A 17,499-nucleotide genomic window follows, 5' to 3' on the forward strand; every position below is an offset into this window, starting at 1 on the left:
GATGATGCTCCGGTAAGCCACTTGAGTCAGTTTGTTCTTGACAGAAACCGGTCTTCTTTCGCGTCTTGGGGAGATAGCCGAATCACACCAAAGTTGCTAGTACCAGCCGATCAAAGTCCACTCCTCTGAATAAGTTGTCAAGATGATCGTCAGAAATTGTATCTCTGCAGGTAAGTCGGATTGTGTACATGTCAACCTCTAGTTTCTTATTCCATTCCTCATGCTTTGATTAAGAACATATTACGATCGTAACTCCAGCGGACAGCAAGCGAAGATGGAACAGCCCTGGTTTTTTCAATTCATTATCCCAAGCTGAAGGTTTTAAGTTGTGACCAGCGCACCGCTCGATGGGTCATAGGGATATAGCATAGGTGCAAATTCTTTCGGACAGTGCTATCACCTAGACAAAAGCTTTGAATAGTTGTCGGAGACGCCAGCGCTCAAGGCGCAACCACTTCACTTTTGATCGACCCGTTATCTTCTTTCCGTCTTCAGCGCAACAGTTCGTTCAGACACTCAAGTGGGCAAATTTCGATTACAGTTGCTCCCCTCATCCGACTTCACCGTATGGGCGATATCCAGTAGTGACTAAGGGTTTGACGCGCCTTCCACTGCAGTATAAAAGCGCTTCGAGTTCGCTTTAAAATCTCAGTGTACTAAAGCCACCTCAGCAATCCAAAGTCCAAGGTAAAAAGTTCACACAAAATCATCATGAACTTCCAAGCTTACCTTCTACCTCGTTGTACAGGGAAAAAATGAAGATTACTTCGCTTATTGCCTCCGCCGCCTTGCTCGCCTCTCAAAGCGTCGTCAACGCAGCCCCTGCAGTCACCAATTTAGACGAACTACTCTCGTCCCGCCCGGGTCCCAACTACGCTCTAACCAACAACTTTGGTACCACTGATCCCGTATGGGTTCCTATCAAGCCCGCCAGTGGCGACGAATCCGAATCCGATCTCTCTACACGCGCCACCTGCAACGGCCCCCACGTTGAAATGTTCGGAGGTGGCCAGTGCAGCGGTACAGAAATCCGCCATCTCACTTTATCCAACAAGAAACAATGCTACGATTCACAGACGAATCCTCTCCGCGGGTTCAGCTCCGCGAACATTGACGGCTATCCAGGTTCCACGGGGACCAACTACGTGTCGTTTTATAGAGGAGGGCAGGGGAATTTCTGTAGTAGCGGGCTTTATACGCTTGTGAATTTCGTTGGATGCGCGGAGTTCAATGATGGGTTCTATTATGCAAACGGGGTGACTTGGGATTGTAATTAACGGTATGCTAGCCAAGCTTTCGGAAGCTATTGAAGGATCATTGGGAACAGGGAATCGTATATGGGTTTCTAGGGGCGAACAGAAATTTACGCAACGGGGTAAGTAACGGTATTTCCGTTGCGGAATGTTATGTACCGTTACTTACCTTGTTACTTACCCGTTACTTACTTCCACCTGGTGGCTGTGTTACCTCTTGCTTACTTTATGCCACTGTATGCGCTGATATCGAGATGGCGCATACTAAAATCACGCATTGTCTTGGATCGTGAAAGTGAGGTAAAGGTACATATACTTTGCATGTTCAAATGGCCAGTGCCAGTCCTAGGGCTACAGGAAAATTCGCCGCAACACGCAACAGTATCCCCCCACATCAATGGTGGCTGTGTCAACGGCAATGGTGCCATATGCATTTCAGCACCGCTCGTCGTTTGTATATATATATTTATCTACCTGTGTACAAGCGCCTCCAATGCGCGACCTGAAGTTCATAGCATTTGTCCCGGACAGTAATTGCATGATTATGATTGAATTTGAATTTTGACAGACACAAAATACTTTCTAGGGCATTCTTAAGAGTCCGATAATGCTGGTTGGAACTAGTACCCCTACTACATCTTCTCACCCATTACTTACTATTACTTACCTGTTACTTAGTTTTTCTTTCCCGTTACTTACTGTTTCTTACCATTTACTTACCTTTTCTTACCCGTTACTTACATCTTCTTACCTGTTACTTACCGTTACGTACTTTATCTTACCTGTTACTTACCGTTACTTACTTTTTCTTACCTGTTACTTACCCGTTACTTACTTTTTCTTACCTTTTTTTACCCATTACTTACCCATTACTTACCTTTTCTTACCCGTTACTTACCTTTTTTTACCCATTACTTACCTTTTCTTACCCGTTACTTACCTTTTTTTACCCGTTACTTACCTTTTCTTACCTATTACTTTTTTTCTTACCCGTTATGTACCCCCTCTTGGCCGTTACTTACCTTTATTCACCCATTACTTACTTGTTATACCACATTGCCAATTGCCTGAAGTGGGAGGCATAAAAATAATAGCCTACCTTGCAGAGCAGTTCCGAGGATGGAGGATTGAAAAAGGCACGTTGAAACCATAAGCGTCGAATACAAAATTTGTTGATTGAGATGCTAAACAAAAATTGAATCATAGAGAGTTAGAGAGAATGATGAAAATATATGGGCAGGTCCACTCACCAATTCTCAGAACTTACAAGTGACAGCTGGTCTGTCTAGCTGCCCATTGAGGACGACGCATACATATTAATATGGGCGCGTCATACCGCAAATATTTGCGGGTATAGCCGGTTAGTACCTTACCATATCGAGCAGGATCGTGGGAAAGTACTGTGAACGACGACAAATAGTACGGGGCTCCCGAGGGCGGACAGCCTGTATGTTCAGACAAATTTCGAGGTGGTGTCAGGTAGTTTCCAAGTAGTCTCTTTGTCCTGTATGTTACTTACTTTCATCAACCGTTACTTACTTTTGCGTACACTGTTACTTACCTTTACGTACCGTTACTTACTTTTCCGTACCGTTACTTACCTGTTACTTACTTTCAGGTAAGTAACGTTACGCACCTCCGTTACGGAAAATTATATATGCCCGGTTTCTAGGGTTGAATAAGAATATATGTTTACGGTCGCTCATTCTACATGAGCAACGATTTCACTAAACCCAATCAACGCGATCAGATACGCTAAATGCCTCGTCTCCACGGTGCGAAAACATCATAAGTATCCTTCTTGTCCAGCTTTCGGAGATTGGCCGTCATGGAATAAACCACATCGTCGTAGTTGTATATCCGGCATGCACGGTAGACCATCATATGATGCGGCGCTGTTGAAGGTAGAAAGAAGGGGGGAGAGGCCCGTATCCATTGCCACAAAACCTACATCGGTAAACAGACGTTTGTTTGACTTATCCCGGCTTTCAATCTCCCAGCAAAAGGAAAGCCTAAAAGGCCGTAAAAATATGTACTCGGATGTGCCTCTGGGCCTGGTTTCAACTTCCGGCAATATCCGAGGATGTAGATAACACAGTGTCTGCTACCACCAAGTCAAGCACAATGCCCTCTATTGTCGAAATATTACGGGGAATTGCTGGTCGGGGTAACAGGAGGGAACCTTCTGAGAGCAATTAAATCGAAGGACTGAATCTTTTTGAATTTTATGCATATCCAAACCTTAAATAAAGCAGAAGACTGAAGCATATATCAGCAGGTGCGATTATGTTGGGAGTCGGTGTAAAACGATGATGGAAGACAGGCAACCTCCCATATAGCACTGTCATTTAAGCTCCTTGACTCCCTATACACCATTGAATGAATCGCTTTTCACTTGTTCTTCATCAATGCGTGGTGGGTGAAGCACGTCTCACATCTCGCGGCAAGTCCGGTTTTGAAAAGTTTTGATATCACTGACCCACGATATATGAAGTTGAACCAAGACAGAAGGCCATTGGCCGCGTGTCCAAAGGAGTTGAAGGTTAGCTCATTAATCTCGAGGTGTTAGAACCAGAATGTTAATGGAATTTACCGTTTGAAACCATATTTCGCAGCTTCGATATTCATATCCTCGATATGCCAGTCTGAAGGCGAGCGAAACGAACAGTTTATTCCCTTTGAGAGATCAGTGTTTTTCGTGCCGTGCCGTTCAAAGGGAGATACGAAAGGTGCGCGATGTGTTCCGATTACAGTCTACTACCCGGGGGAAAAAGTGAGAAATGGGGCGGTTTTTCGAAGCGTGAAGCCCTCAAGAACAACTTGAAAAATACCTAGTGGATGATCAACTTGATTATAGGTCATAAAAGCTTCTTGGACAATGAGGTGGCTATAACGTACGACTCGGGGACGGCTCAAAAAAAATCTTTTGGAGATCCAGATGAGCACCCACTGCATAGAACTTTGCCTTCTTCCACATTTCAGCTTCCACTTTCGCTTCTACGCTCTCCCTTTTTCAAATTGGTATGTGGAGGTAGCAGGCGGTTGAACGTTGACATGAACGACGCAGCTGAGTTTAGGTGTTAGGTGTTCGGCGGCGATTCTGACATGTGACTCGAACAGCTCGGCCGGAAGTTGCCAGCATCATTTCGGAGTTTCGAGACAGGTGCGAGGTGGCCGTCGTTCATTTTTCTCCCACTTCGGCCACTTCCAATCTTTTCATCTTATCCTGACAGGTCCCTCTCATTCTTCGTCCACTTTCTATGGCGGATATCTCCCCTACCCTCTTCATCTCGCCACTCCCACGTGGAGTTGGAACTAGCGTTTCGGTTTACCATTTCACAGTACCGTCACGGCCTTCGACTGACCTTTGCACAGGCTCTCATTGATACAGAGAGCGAGATGCAGGAACAAAAGTGGAGTTCAACAGGTTGAAGGGGGTCATTATTACTCTTGAAATCAAACAAACTGTGGTCACGGAGAGTAAGATTTAGGATTACTGGTCGTTATTGTCGCCGAGTCAGACGATGCCTCCAACCATCCTAATGGTGACGGGATGACATCTGTTTGGGGGAAATTCCTATGCACTTCCCATCTTCGTGGTTTACGGTCGGTGGAGAGAGCTGGCAGTTTCGACGTCGACCACAATCATGCTATACCTGCCTGCAGGATGAAGCTGTTGACGTGACAACTGGTATTTGATGCGTCGCGCGCTGCAACTTCGTTCTTCAAATATGGAGCTTCAGCTTCAACCTTTGTGCGATCTACGCCTTCGTCTCCTTCGTGTCACATCCAGCTTACATCTCTTCATTGCTTCCGATGACTTTTAACGCACGGGCGACTTTCCCATCCTCAATCAACTTAAACTATTCTTACGCCATCACCGAAGTGGACCTGAACGAAAGAAATATGGGTCTCTTCAGAGAGCCCGACTCCTGACAGGCTCCGTTCTTTGAAGTTAACCGCGATTTGCAAACAAACCCAGGATGAACTTACCATAGACAACCCTTACCGATCTTAAACTGCTCGGAAATATTACTGGCCTTCGATCCCTCGTGGTGCACACGCATACGTATGATGAATCCGGAATGCCCATCCTCTCAGAAACTGAGCGGTCATTTATTCCGTGCTACGAAGGTGACTCCTTCCGCGAATCTTGCAATTTCTTACTTTTCTTCGGCTGAAAAATCTAGAGATCGCTGGTACCCCGTTCATCCACCCACCGCAGACCTTGACATCTCTTGAGGACCACCATCTCTGACATCCTTTCTGTACCATTATTTTCGACCATCGCATGGTCTCACTTCATCTCATGCCCGATATATGTTGCCTTTCGTTCGAGAAAACTTCATGGTCCACGCCCGTACCGAGGAGGATCCGGCAATTTGCTCTCTTCTTTACTAAGTACCAAAACTCAGCGATCTCCGGTTATTCGTTCACAGAAATGGCTTGGATAATGTTTCTCTAGTGAATGCTATATTTCCAGATGGGATAGTCAAGGGGCCCATGTTGCCGGATGCTTCAACGATGGCTGGATTGTCGACAAATATCGGGCTTTTAACACACCAAACGGATGCGTCGTCGTCACTCTCGGTTTTCGGATTGTTAGGGATGAGGGTTATCGTACGCCAAGTCGAACCTAGTTTGAAGTCGGTTTTCGAAGATGAGTCTCCTGAGATGGTCACATACGCGGGACTACGAACAAGGGAACAATATTAATGGTCATTATGGTTACATACATAAGATCAGTGAATGTAAGGCACTCAAGGCATGATCACAGATATTGGGGACCATTGTTTACTGTATCGTATGTTATGATACTAATCTCCTACTCTAACATTCCACCTGGTGCGCCGTAGTGTCCTCAACTCATGACCAAAGGTAGGGAGAACCGCCATAGGTAATGCATTCTGTCGTGTAATGACTCTCAGCCCCGCATTCTCAGAGCATTCCAAAGTAGGGAGTGACCCCAACACATTTGTGCGATCCAATGACACGATTCCACCAACCAATCCGGCGATACATTCTGTCATTTCCATGGCGTCCTTTATCGTGCTATCTAGACCCTATATCATTCAGGGGAGAATCATCGTCTGAACGGGCTAGGAGAACCCTGAGGAGAGCCAACGTTTGGGCTCGCGGAAATACACGGTTCTTAAAGCTTTTGGCTAGAAGTGTGAAACCGATTAAAAAGCCTACAAAATTTTCCTGAATATTGGAAACAATCTAACCTGCGATGTCTGCTTCAACGAAATCTACCGCCCGGCGCAACTCGACATTGATGCAGCTCTGTACACAAGAACAGTATACTAGATTGGAAGCCAATGATTTTCCGAAGAGACTGAAGGTGGTGAGTGCTGCCATGATAAACTTGACTTTGTTTCCATTAGACATAGAAATTTCAGTAGTCAACAGCATCGAGGGTAGAGCGTTTGGTGAATTGTCGGTTCAAGTAAAGTGACGGCGGTAGGAAATGTTGTTGAACGCGAGGCTCAGTTGAGAGCCACGGAGGAAACGCGACGAAGGATGGATAAGTTTTGGTATGGATCCGCGTGTGTTCAGCTGTTGCCATCGTATAACATCGATGCCAGATCATACAGTAAAGCTTGAATATTTGAATCCTTGTGGTAGGGTAGGGTACAGGCATTCACGAAATTTTCTAACTTTGAACACGTTTTCCCACGGTGCCTCTTCAAGCCCAAGTTCGTACTCGACCATCACGAAGTTCTAATCACAAGATCCAGTTTTATTCCGCTTCTATAGTCGATTCAAATAAACAACTATGCCTAGATCTAAGCGTGAATTGAAGAAAGGCAAAACTAACGCGATATCTACCAGCCGTGAAGTTACTCCCCCTCTGTACACACCGGATGGCACGCAATTGTATGAAGTTGGTTGGTTACTAATGCTCTCTTAATTGGCCCGTACGGCTGACACCAAGTTTCTTACTTTCTTAGAATTTGTCTATGCTGCAAGGCTCACAACAGATGATGAGTGGGTAAGCTTTCAGAGTGTCATTCTTTCAATGTGAGGTCAGGTGTTGTGTAATAATCGTTTCACATCTTTCTAGGAGTACCGTACAAAGGTGAGTCAGGTCTCCAGCTTAAATTCGTTCATTTACTATATCATTGCCCTAGTGGACCAATTATGGCTGGATAGAAAATACGTACGTCTGTTCATTTCATTTTCTGTGCGAAAGTCGAACGCGTCTGACACCCAATTAACCATCAGTTGGGAACCTCAGTCCAGTTTTTGTCTTAGTGAAGAAACTATTGAAGAATTTTGGAGGTTGACTGAGGGAGATCCCGGGGCACTGGACCATCCACTGAACAAGACGTACGCTCTGACACCAGAGCAACTTGATGGTTAGTTACTCACTATAATCTTACTATGCAGACTCGTCGAGGCTGACTCAAAAGTGAATAATCTAGCATATAGATTAAAGATGTCAAAAGTTACGAAACGGAGCAAACCTGAGGACCTACCACCGCGGTCGCCTTCGCCAATTCTAGCGAGACCTCATACGCCACAAAGAGTGAGTTCAATCCTATCACTCGACAATGATTGCCGCCGTCCTTAATCCATAGCCTCACTCAGGGAGTAAAACTTCCAGAAGTAGACGAACAGTCAGATATGTCATGGGAAGAAACTGAAGGCGATGCATATGAAACCGGTTCCGCAACAGACTCAGAGGAGGAAGGAGATTCACTCGAACCGGAGGACAATGCAGAACCCACGAAGCCGCCCACAAAACGAAACAGGAACTTGAAGAGAACCCGGGAGAGCCATCCTGACAGCACCCAACCATATCTCCCCGTACCCGGCAGTATATTGGAAACAAAATTGAATCTTTATATGAACACTGACTACGCTCTTCAACACCCCGAAGACCCTGGGCGACAGTACAAAGATTTCAGCATGAAAACTCGACGTAATGATGACTCGCACAAATCTGACGTACCTCCACATGGCGGAACTGATTCTAACAGCAATAGAAATTTGCCAGATCCATGGATGAGCGAACAGGCAGAGTCAGAGTCTGGTAATGCTCGTTTTCTCGATTCCGCCTTATTTGCGGTTGAGTGTCAGCAGCTGGAGCTTGCACAAGAATACTCTGGGTACGTGGAGTGGTTCGGATTCTCGATTTGTCGCGCTAACAAATACCGCTCATTAGGTCGTCCCAAATTATGGACGTCGATGGTATCGGTGGAGCGGTCGAACCAACAAATGAAGTTTTGCCACAAGAGGGCGAGTCTTTGTGAGTTCGGCGTAGCGTTGGGAGGAAACTCAATAGAATGATACTGAACGACGGATAACTCAGCTCAACATTTATGGGCGCCGTTCCGCTCAAACTCATACAAGAATGCTTCGAGTACGTGGATAGACTTGGCTGCAGGTCTCGAGGTCAATCTAACGGACACACATGACCAGAAATACACGGAAGGATTTCGATACCTTGGAGGGTCAACCCGGAGATGCAAACCCAGGTGCTAAAACTGCTGAGGGCGCAGAACAGATCGTGCAGGATCCGTCGGAAGAGGAGATCGAAGCCATGTAAGTTAATAATGCTTGACAGCGATGGTGTTGGGCTAATCATCTCTCAAGAGAAAATGCTCTTCTCTATCCTTGGGAAGGGTTAGAGGAACAAATTCTAGAGTGATATGTCGATGGACCTGAACCCGCCGGCGATGTGTTCATGAGACCCTGGGATGCCTTGGAACCCTTCGCTATCTCGTGCCAGCTGCGGCGCCAGTCCTTCATTTTTTCTTCCTTTTTCTTGACCTCTTCCACCCTTGGCGAAAACCGAAGTCCGGGACTATCTTGCGCAGGAAGAAGGAGGAAGGATTTACACGGCGGATACCGGACTTTTTGCTTTTTCTGCTTGACTTATTCCACCCTCGGAAAGAGGTAATATACTGATTATTCGGAATACCCAAAGTTCTTGACTATCTTGCGCAGGAAGGAGGAGGGAGGATTTATTGGCGGATACCGGACCCACTCCATTTAGTATTAGTAGGATACATCATATGAACTCACGCTTAGTATGGCACCAGTAGTCGGACACGTACGTACTGAGCTCCAGGAGAGCTGCAATGGAGTTGATGGTTTTTGATCCAGTTCACCAAACGCATCCGTCATAACCCTTTAGACTCTAGAAATTTGACGTAAGATTCCACCGGAAGGACGAGTCAACAGGGCACCAACGTCAAAGGTAATGTGTGTATCTGCAGAATCACCTTGTCAACGTCAGCGTCCGTTTAAACATCGTGCATAACGCTCACCTAACTTCGGGATCATCAATACTTCTTCCACAAGTGTTGTAAGAGTAGGTACTTCTAGGGTCTACGCGAACTTCGCGGCGGTGGAAGTTCCTAAAATTGTCACCTATACGTGCCCGAGGCCTTTCAATCACCCCTTAACGCGCCGACCATTAGACAAGTCGCCTTTATCCATGATCGGCGGGGCAACTAGGTGGGATTTCAGTTCACGCACAACGTAAATGGCAAAAAAAAAAAGAACAATCCGCTTGATCTGGATGCAAGTCTAATTAATTGAGGTTTGGTAATGGAAGAGAGGTAAGGGCGGAGCGTCGTACGTACATATATGTGCATAAGAATGCGCGGAACAGAGGCGGGTAAGTTAGGCCATAGATTTTAAGGGGGGGTTATCATCGTCAAGATGTCGGTGTTGGCAGTGTACATAAATTCCTTGTCTAAACGCACATTGAGATTGATTCAATTTGATTGTATAACACGCCACCAGGTAACTCACCAAACGTGGCATCGCACGGGTCCACCCCTTGCCTTCGACCGTGCCCGCCACGAGATAATATCGTCCGATGTAAAAGTAAAAGCGACACTATCTTGGCAGAATGGGTTAAAGGGAGGGTCCAGTCACTGCATTGGGCCATAATAGGCTGGGAAACCGTACCGAGGGTGTAATCATCGCAAAGATTCCATCAGTTTGAACTCTCACACCCCAACGAATGGAAGTTAACTAGTGACTTCCGGCACTGTCCCAGTTCTGATGTACTATCCGTATTCAGCATAATCCCCAATCCCTCGACCCCTGATGTTCGTTGTGGAGGTACGGAATGCATGTTGGTATATATATGGGTCGCACTACCGACGGTAGCTTTGTGTTGTCGCTATAGGTTGAATGTCCCATTGAGGAACCGTTGAGAATGGATATGTTCGACTGAACTGGCCTACACCGCCGGGATGCTAACGGTAAAAGTAAAACTTCATTCAAGAGCGCGTGTAGAGATGTGTACTATTAACTTCATTTTCAAAGTCAGCAGATAGAAAAGTGCACAAGGCAGTGACACGTACTAAGTACCAATTAATGAACCGTAAAAGTTGAACTGCATCCATCTCACCTTTTCAGGTCCTACTAGTAGAGCTGTCTGTAACTTCCTAAGGTTGACAAGATAATCGACACGACCGAATTGGATATAGGCAGTTGTGAGATGAAGCGAATTGAAATATCAAGACTTTCTGGAAGGCTTTATTCAGAACATGCTTGGTCGTTTTGATGGTGGTGGTGGAGGGCAGATTTCCCATCCGTGACGCGGCTGGATACCCCGGTCACACCTCTGCCTGGCCTGGCGCCTTGCTTGATTTGAGTATACTGTACTCCAGCCTCAATTCTTGTCATCGTTCAATACCCTGATCATACTCAGCCTTGTGGTTGGTGAACTTATTTTTGTGATCCGGTTAATCTACGACGAGGGCGAAAATATAGTCAAGCCTGAGGGAGTTTTGACTCTATCAAAAGTCGGAAAGAATGGTTGGGCCGGTCAGAATTACTGAAATATCTTTCATTACCATAGGCTTGTTCATACCTAACTGTCACCCTGTAACTTTGTTGGCGGTCTGTGGAAAATCCTATCGCATATCGCGATTCACAAGGGTACTTGAGCCGGAAGCCATCGGAATCGAAGGAGGGGCATAATCGACTTACAGATACTCGGGTTGTAGGTGTATGTTAGCTTGTGTAGCATACTAATGTCGATTACAGCGCAACATCCCTTAGCATCCCGCATCCCGTTCCATTTAACTCGTAGCAGCGAGATAAAAACATGGTAACCGGGTTAGGTCCTTCAACCGGTGTAAGTTACATTGCAAGGCCGAGTAGAACGCGAATGCTACTTACAAAATGATGGGGACATGGAGTGTGAATTCGATCTTTTGCGGCGAATAAATATCGTTATCAGTATGTAGTGAGCTCAGAGTAATTTGTAGTATCTTTCGAGCATGTAAGTAGACGAAGAGTGAGTATATGCAGTACTTCGCTTACTATGAGTAACTGATACTCGGGAAGACCGAGACTCTACCAATTCACCTAGGAGTTCAGAGGATAGAACGTCGTAAACGCAGGGGAGGGGATACAGAAAAATGACAGCTTACCGAAGGCCACTATTCGCAAAGTTCTTTGTCTTCGACATCGGCGTGCTTCTGGTCTAGCCTTCATGTAGATGACCGACGGTTCAGAGCCACGGTGGAACAGCTGTACCCCCTGGTTAGCCGCAATTAATAGGACCCTCCAAAGCTTCTTGACCGTAAGGCTAACCTAGGTTTCCGAGTCGAGCACTCTAAGGAGATGATTTTGCATATCTTCACCGGCAGTGACAATGAATCTTCTGGAGGACCGGAGTTGCGATACTGATATCGTGAACACATGGGTGCAACCGTGCAAGCCTGCATATTCGCGGTTTACGAGCTTTGCCATAGATATCATGCATGCCGCGGCTTTCAGAACCTATTCCAACGGAATACCCTATGTAAGTATATGGGGAGTTACATTCAACGAAGTTCCGCTTTCCCTTTGACACTGAGTTTGAGAGCACATGTAGAAGCCCTTGTTAACCGTATCGGGATACGGCTGATTGTCGAGCGAAGACCCGGGATGGCCTGCATTGTTTTCAGCGAGCCAGATATGCATAGCTATGTAGTCGAAAGGGAAGATTGCATCGATGTCAACAGAGTTTGAATCGTTCAAAGAATGTTTCGTTGATCAGATTTCTTGGAAGCACTTGAAAGTCTAGTGAGAATAAGAGATTTCGGGTCACCACTTGCCCAGCTGTGCCCAAAATGAATACAAAGAAAATCACGTTTCAGTAAGGGTAAGAAGGACTGGGAGAAAAGGTGAACGACACACGCCGGCAGGTCACTCGACCGTGAGCTAACAAGGCCAAATAAAGTACTACTCCCGTCCCGACCTTGATGGCGGTTAGGCGTGCCTTCAGGTTCATCTTGCTCTCAGCTCCAACTCAGCAGCTACTTTGTACCCCCACTTCTCGGGTCTGGGAAGGAAACTTACTATTAGGAACGTGATCTCACTGCATCGCAAGCTCATCAGGGCTACCGTCACTGTGGTTCCTGCCAGCACAACAATGTCTCTTCAAGTTTGCTTGTGGATACACTCGCTAGTAGCTAGTGTGGCTCTTTCTGGAACCGACCTACACACGCTGACATCTTTTAGCAGCTCGACGGCAATTCTTGGAGTTGGTTTGAGGAAGAGTTCTGATACAATCCTGAATCTCGGTAAGTGATCTTGCCTAGTGGGGTTCGGCATATCGTGGTTCCAGACTACGTCCTGGCAGAAAATATCATTCTCATACTCCTTGCGGATGACGCCCTTGTGAACTCCTCTGTCCTCGCATCATCGTGGATGGCTACGACAAGCGACTGCGACGGACCGCAACGATTACAGCATATTTCACGATTTATGTACCCGGGACGCCATGTATACATGTCGGCCAGCTTTTCTCCGCGATCACCTCATTATACTTATCCCTCCATTTGAAAACGCGCTTCACCATTCAAGCTGATGATCTTTCTTGGGCCTTGATTCGACGTTCTGATTGAACGAGAAACCCCATCCATATATACATATGGGCGGAATCACCATTTTACAAGAATAACGAAGTGCTATAGCCTCCAAGGTGTGTCGAAAATCTACCAAAAGGGTCAACCAGATTCTTCTTATTGTTCCAATAGTGCGTGACAGCAGATGAGATTAGCTGTTTACATGACGAAATCAGTGCTGCCTATAATAATTATACAGTGTACACTTTCAGAAAGGCGGTAAGTAAGTCAATCAATCTCGTGATCGCGAATGAGACCTTAGCTAACTACAGATGTCATTATGCTAACTCTCTATTGGGTATTGAATATTGAATGCTAGGTATCAATGATGCGGCCACTTAGCACCTCGCTAAGTGGGTTAGCAAGACGCCGCGGGTTTAAGTAAGACGGTATGTCCTTAGTCGGAAGCTCTGGAGGTTTGTGCGTTCATAAATCTAAAGCAGGACGAAAACACCCTTTGGCATCAACGAAAACGGATACAATTCGTATTGCGGTTCCTTGTCTGGTTCCGACACCTCTGTTTTTCCTTCCGGTCTCCAGGAGCTTTTCTGGATTGCGTTTGCTTTGCTACGAAAGTAAAGTTCATTTTGACGTGCAGTCACCGACTACTTATATAAGCTCACTGCGAATCCCTGCAGTCTCTTCTTCAGCTTCTGACACTCGCCTTCATTAGGTCTAGGGTCTGGTATGTCAATGGAAGAAGGTATAACGATATCGAAAATCAGCGTAAGCTCACCCGTTTCCCTATTGAACGGGTTCTATCGGTTTCTCCCCATACACCGGTTGTGCTTGAACATGTGTCCGTGCGACGGAACAAAATAACAAGTAACAGGTTCCTGGGCTGATGGGATTCATAAACCACCAATTACAAACGATCCGACCGGTGAGCTATACATAGAGTTTCAATCTTTTCCTATTTTACAGCGGCTCACTTGCTTTATAGTCGATTTACTTCTTGCTCCCCTTGCCACTATGACCTCTTTTTTGGCTAATACAACGACACCGAGGGCTGTATGTAACAAGGCTTCATCCGGTACCGGCAAGATCGATGAGATCTTTTCAGTTGTGGCTGGGACTGGTTAATCAGCCATTGAAAATGGGTATCAGCGTCACAACCCGAAGAATCAGATTCTGAATTTCACAATTGATGATTCACGTGCAAGAAGAAGTTTGGAAGCACTTGCATATTGTTACCATTACCACGGCACCGTCACTAGCGGTAATGTGGCACTTCACATCTTCGATGTATAGGTGTATTAGATTATTTATTTTCAGCCACATCTCTGTTCCTTTCCCTTTGCTGACGGCCACAGTCTCACGACGAGCCAGCACCTCAAGTGTGCTCTATGTAAGTTCTGCCCTCCTCTTTTCGGTGTCACCGTTTTGCCGAACTTGACAGTTTCTTTGACGACTGAACTAAGGACCATATCTTACGCTTATCGGGTGGGATCATCAAGCCGGGAAGAATCCCGGAGATAAACGAATCTGAAGTCAAGTCCCGCTTTTCCGAAGCCTAAGTGCTAAGGCCTCCCACAAAATCACGCAATCATAATCTCTTATTCGGGCGCCTGAAGGGTAAGATGGAAACCTGAGTCCCGTATTGACCCGTATATCATCTGGTAATGAGTCTCAGCTCATGCTCATGCTCATCTATATACAGTCGGACAGATGACCCTCGAGCGAATAGCAGCTTCGAAATGAATGTACTGGGGTGGCCATTGGACAAGTGTCCTCATCGAAGACTGCCCTGTCGTCCTCTCCAATCTCCGTGTTCATCGTCGCTTCGGTAATTCGCCTCCCCTGGCTTCCAGAGTTGTCAACTCGATATTCTCTGGTATTACTTTTTAAAGGGGATTATGCAGTTTAGCCCATAACCCAGTGGACTGTTCCCGCTGCGATGGCATTTGGTGACTTTACTTGGTGGCTGAAGCACAGATGTGTGTACGTTATGCAGTATTATGATCATGATGGCTCGGGGGGCTTCTCAGTACTAAAATCAACAAGAACGACATCGTGGCGTTCCTTCACTCGTACTTAATTTTAAGCCGTGGCCCCTCCCGTCAAAAGTCAAACGGCTTTCGACTTCCCGCCCGCCAGCTCGAACACTCGTTACGGATTCGAAGTTCGCGAGTTCTGATTCGTTCTGGATTCAGAAATATTTTTCTCCCTGTCATCTCCCGTACTACGTTCGCGTCCCGAGTGATTATTCTTATTTGGTTCTTTGTTCCTCGTGGGCGCCCAAGCCTACGGGTTGGAATTTCTAACAGTTTCCCCACCCCCCCATCCCATCTTACGCTTGCAAAGCGTTTAATTTGGGGTCGCCAGCGTATTGTGTCGGCTGCGGAACGGTTTATTATGTGCGCGATGAAGTTTTTTTATTTTCAAATCTCCTGTATTGGTGAGATTTTATCCTCATATCGCTCCCCTCCTAAGTACTTACTGATCTTGTTCTGTAAAGTCTAGATGCTAGACGTTATGGGAAGATCACGCCGCTGCTAGTAATTCGAAGTCTTCGGATCCGGAGGGGGATTATTAGGGTTGCAACGATATGGGTCGGAACTTTGTCATATAAAGTAGTAAGTCGCAGTATTACCCTCATCTACAGTCCGGGTCGAGAACAGGTAGTGTAGATACTCAGTAGCCTAACTCGCTGATTTGACGAAATGATACAGCCGTGAAGAGTAGGTTGTAAGCACCCGGGCTCAACGCGAGTGTAGAGTCTTATACGGTACTTACGGTACTCTTACTCTATCCTGAAGTAACCTGGAGTCTGGAGGTTCGGTTAGTTGTTTACTATGTAAGGACACTCGGAAGCTTGCAATTCGAACTTACCAAACTTTGCAGCAAATGGTTTAACTCCACTACTGCTAGTACTCAGTGGATTAAATGAGTTCGGATACTTATTCGTACCATGATGCCTTTTGAATTTCTTGCAATTGAATCGTTCGTATGTATTAATATGCATTCTGGAAACGAGAAAAGGAAAACAAATTGCGCCACAGAAACTAGTAGAATACAGTATAACAAACATACGCTACCACCGTTTACTCAGAGTACATACGTATCACCTGTTCTTCTGCTCCATCCAGCACCTTGTTTAGGGTCGTCGTACTGTATGTAGGCCCGGGCGATAAAAACCTGAGGTAGAACTCATGCAACAGACGTCGTGAATGTTATAGATGTGGCATGCATGCATGCATGATCATGCTATGTGGTGTACTCAACGAGGCGGCAGCACGACGTACTACTAAGGACCGCTGTACGGGCACGGTGGTCACCGTGGTGTTGTTCCTAGGTCCCAACCCGCGAGGGTAAAAGGTGTGCCAGTGTACATGTATGATGCGTGTGCATGTCGAATAGATAGAGTATACGTATGGAGATCGCTTCAGAACATCAAAGCCTCGGCAAGGCGGCATGTCACGGAATTCTTTCGGGAGAGGTTCAGAACTTCGGACAAAAGTCACGCCGCTTTTCCTCCCAACCTCCCACCTCCTCGAAACGAGGTATTGGTCCTAGGAGAGTCGATTGTATTTGTGGTTCAAGATGGTGAGAAGGCCTCAGGTGAGTTACTGTTACCTTCACTTGGAAGTCTGTTAAATCGCGTCTTCGTCTGCTAGAGTGACGCATTGCCTGCTAATCAATTCTGATTTCCCGCCGTCCTCCTCGTCGAACGACTGATCAGTACCGTTATAACCATTAAACTCTGTATTCTGATATACCCTTCAAACTCTTTGCGGCTCCTCTGACTCGGGAGTCTCGGCTAACCCAAGCCTTCAAAACCTCAAATCTGTCGCTGAAACTATTCAATTAGAACAAAATCGGTTTCCAGACGATTGTTATATTGCTTGTTCGTCGCTCAGTCTTCAATGAATATATGCAGCGTGCAGATCTCGTACGGCCGCTCAACGTTTCATCTCTGAAGATTTGAAGAGAATTGGACGTTTTGGTTTTGGTTCGAGGAACCCGCTTATGATCTATCATCCATCATCAAATGATTTTGGCAGCGACCCTTTCTCACAAGAAGAGGTTGGTACGCAACAAGAGAGGTGTCGTTGATGAGTAGTATAGGTATGTGATTTTTGGACATCATTGCCGAGACTGTAAAGTCCCCCACTCGCACTTACTCTGATAACAGATGGAATGATCGACACATCCCTCACGCAACACCAACACGAAGCATCCATGGACTTGGAAACAATGATTCAATCGTAGTACCGATATTGACTTTACACCTTTTAAAATTAGAAATTCCCCCTCCCGGGACGATGAACCGGGACTTGGATAACTGCAGGCAGGCAGTGAGTGATCTTCCAGGTTCCATCTTTTTGAGCACCGATTGAATTGTAATACTGGTAGAGGAGTCATGCGTTAACAACTGG

The 17,499-nt window shown here is 46.1% G+C and overlaps 2 protein-coding genes across 2 annotated transcripts; both read left to right on the forward strand.

The window, feature by feature from the left end:
• Positions 1-378: 378 nt before the first annotated feature.
• On the forward strand, positions 379-1,529 carry E1B28_009633 (uncharacterized protein). Its single transcript, XM_043154539.1, has 2 exons — positions 379-687; positions 749-1,529. Exon 2 carries the CDS (start codon positions 756-758, stop codon positions 1,275-1,277), a length of 522 nt encoding a protein of 173 aa, XP_043006994.1. The 5' UTR covers positions 379-687; positions 749-755; the 3' UTR covers positions 1,278-1,529.
• Positions 1,530-7,032: 5,503 nt separating this feature from the next.
• Positions 7,033-8,910, forward strand: E1B28_009634 (uncharacterized protein; the record flags this gene model as incomplete). The annotated part of the gene is made up of 11 exons (XM_043154540.1): positions 7,033-7,144; positions 7,208-7,248; positions 7,321-7,335; positions 7,388-7,416; positions 7,482-7,615; positions 7,682-7,785; positions 7,848-8,368; positions 8,425-8,508; positions 8,572-8,622; positions 8,682-8,804; positions 8,856-8,910. 11 exons carry the CDS (start codon positions 7,033-7,035, stop codon positions 8,908-8,910), a joined length of 1,269 nt encoding a protein of 422 aa, XP_043006995.1.
• Between the last annotated feature and the right edge of the window lie 8,589 nt (positions 8,911-17,499).

The sequence above is a fragment of the Marasmius oreades genome, chromosome 6 (genome assembly GCF_018924745.1).
Source record: "Marasmius oreades isolate 03SP1 chromosome 6, whole genome shotgun sequence".
Classification (NCBI taxonomy): Eukaryota; Fungi; Basidiomycota; class Agaricomycetes; order Agaricales; family Marasmiaceae; genus Marasmius; species Marasmius oreades.

Bases quoted from the DNA above. Each gene is read 5' to 3' on its own strand.
- E1B28_009633 (XM_043154539.1), top strand. From the start codon at position 756: ATGAAGATTACTTCGCTTATTGCCTCCGCCGCCTTGCTCGCCTCTCAA.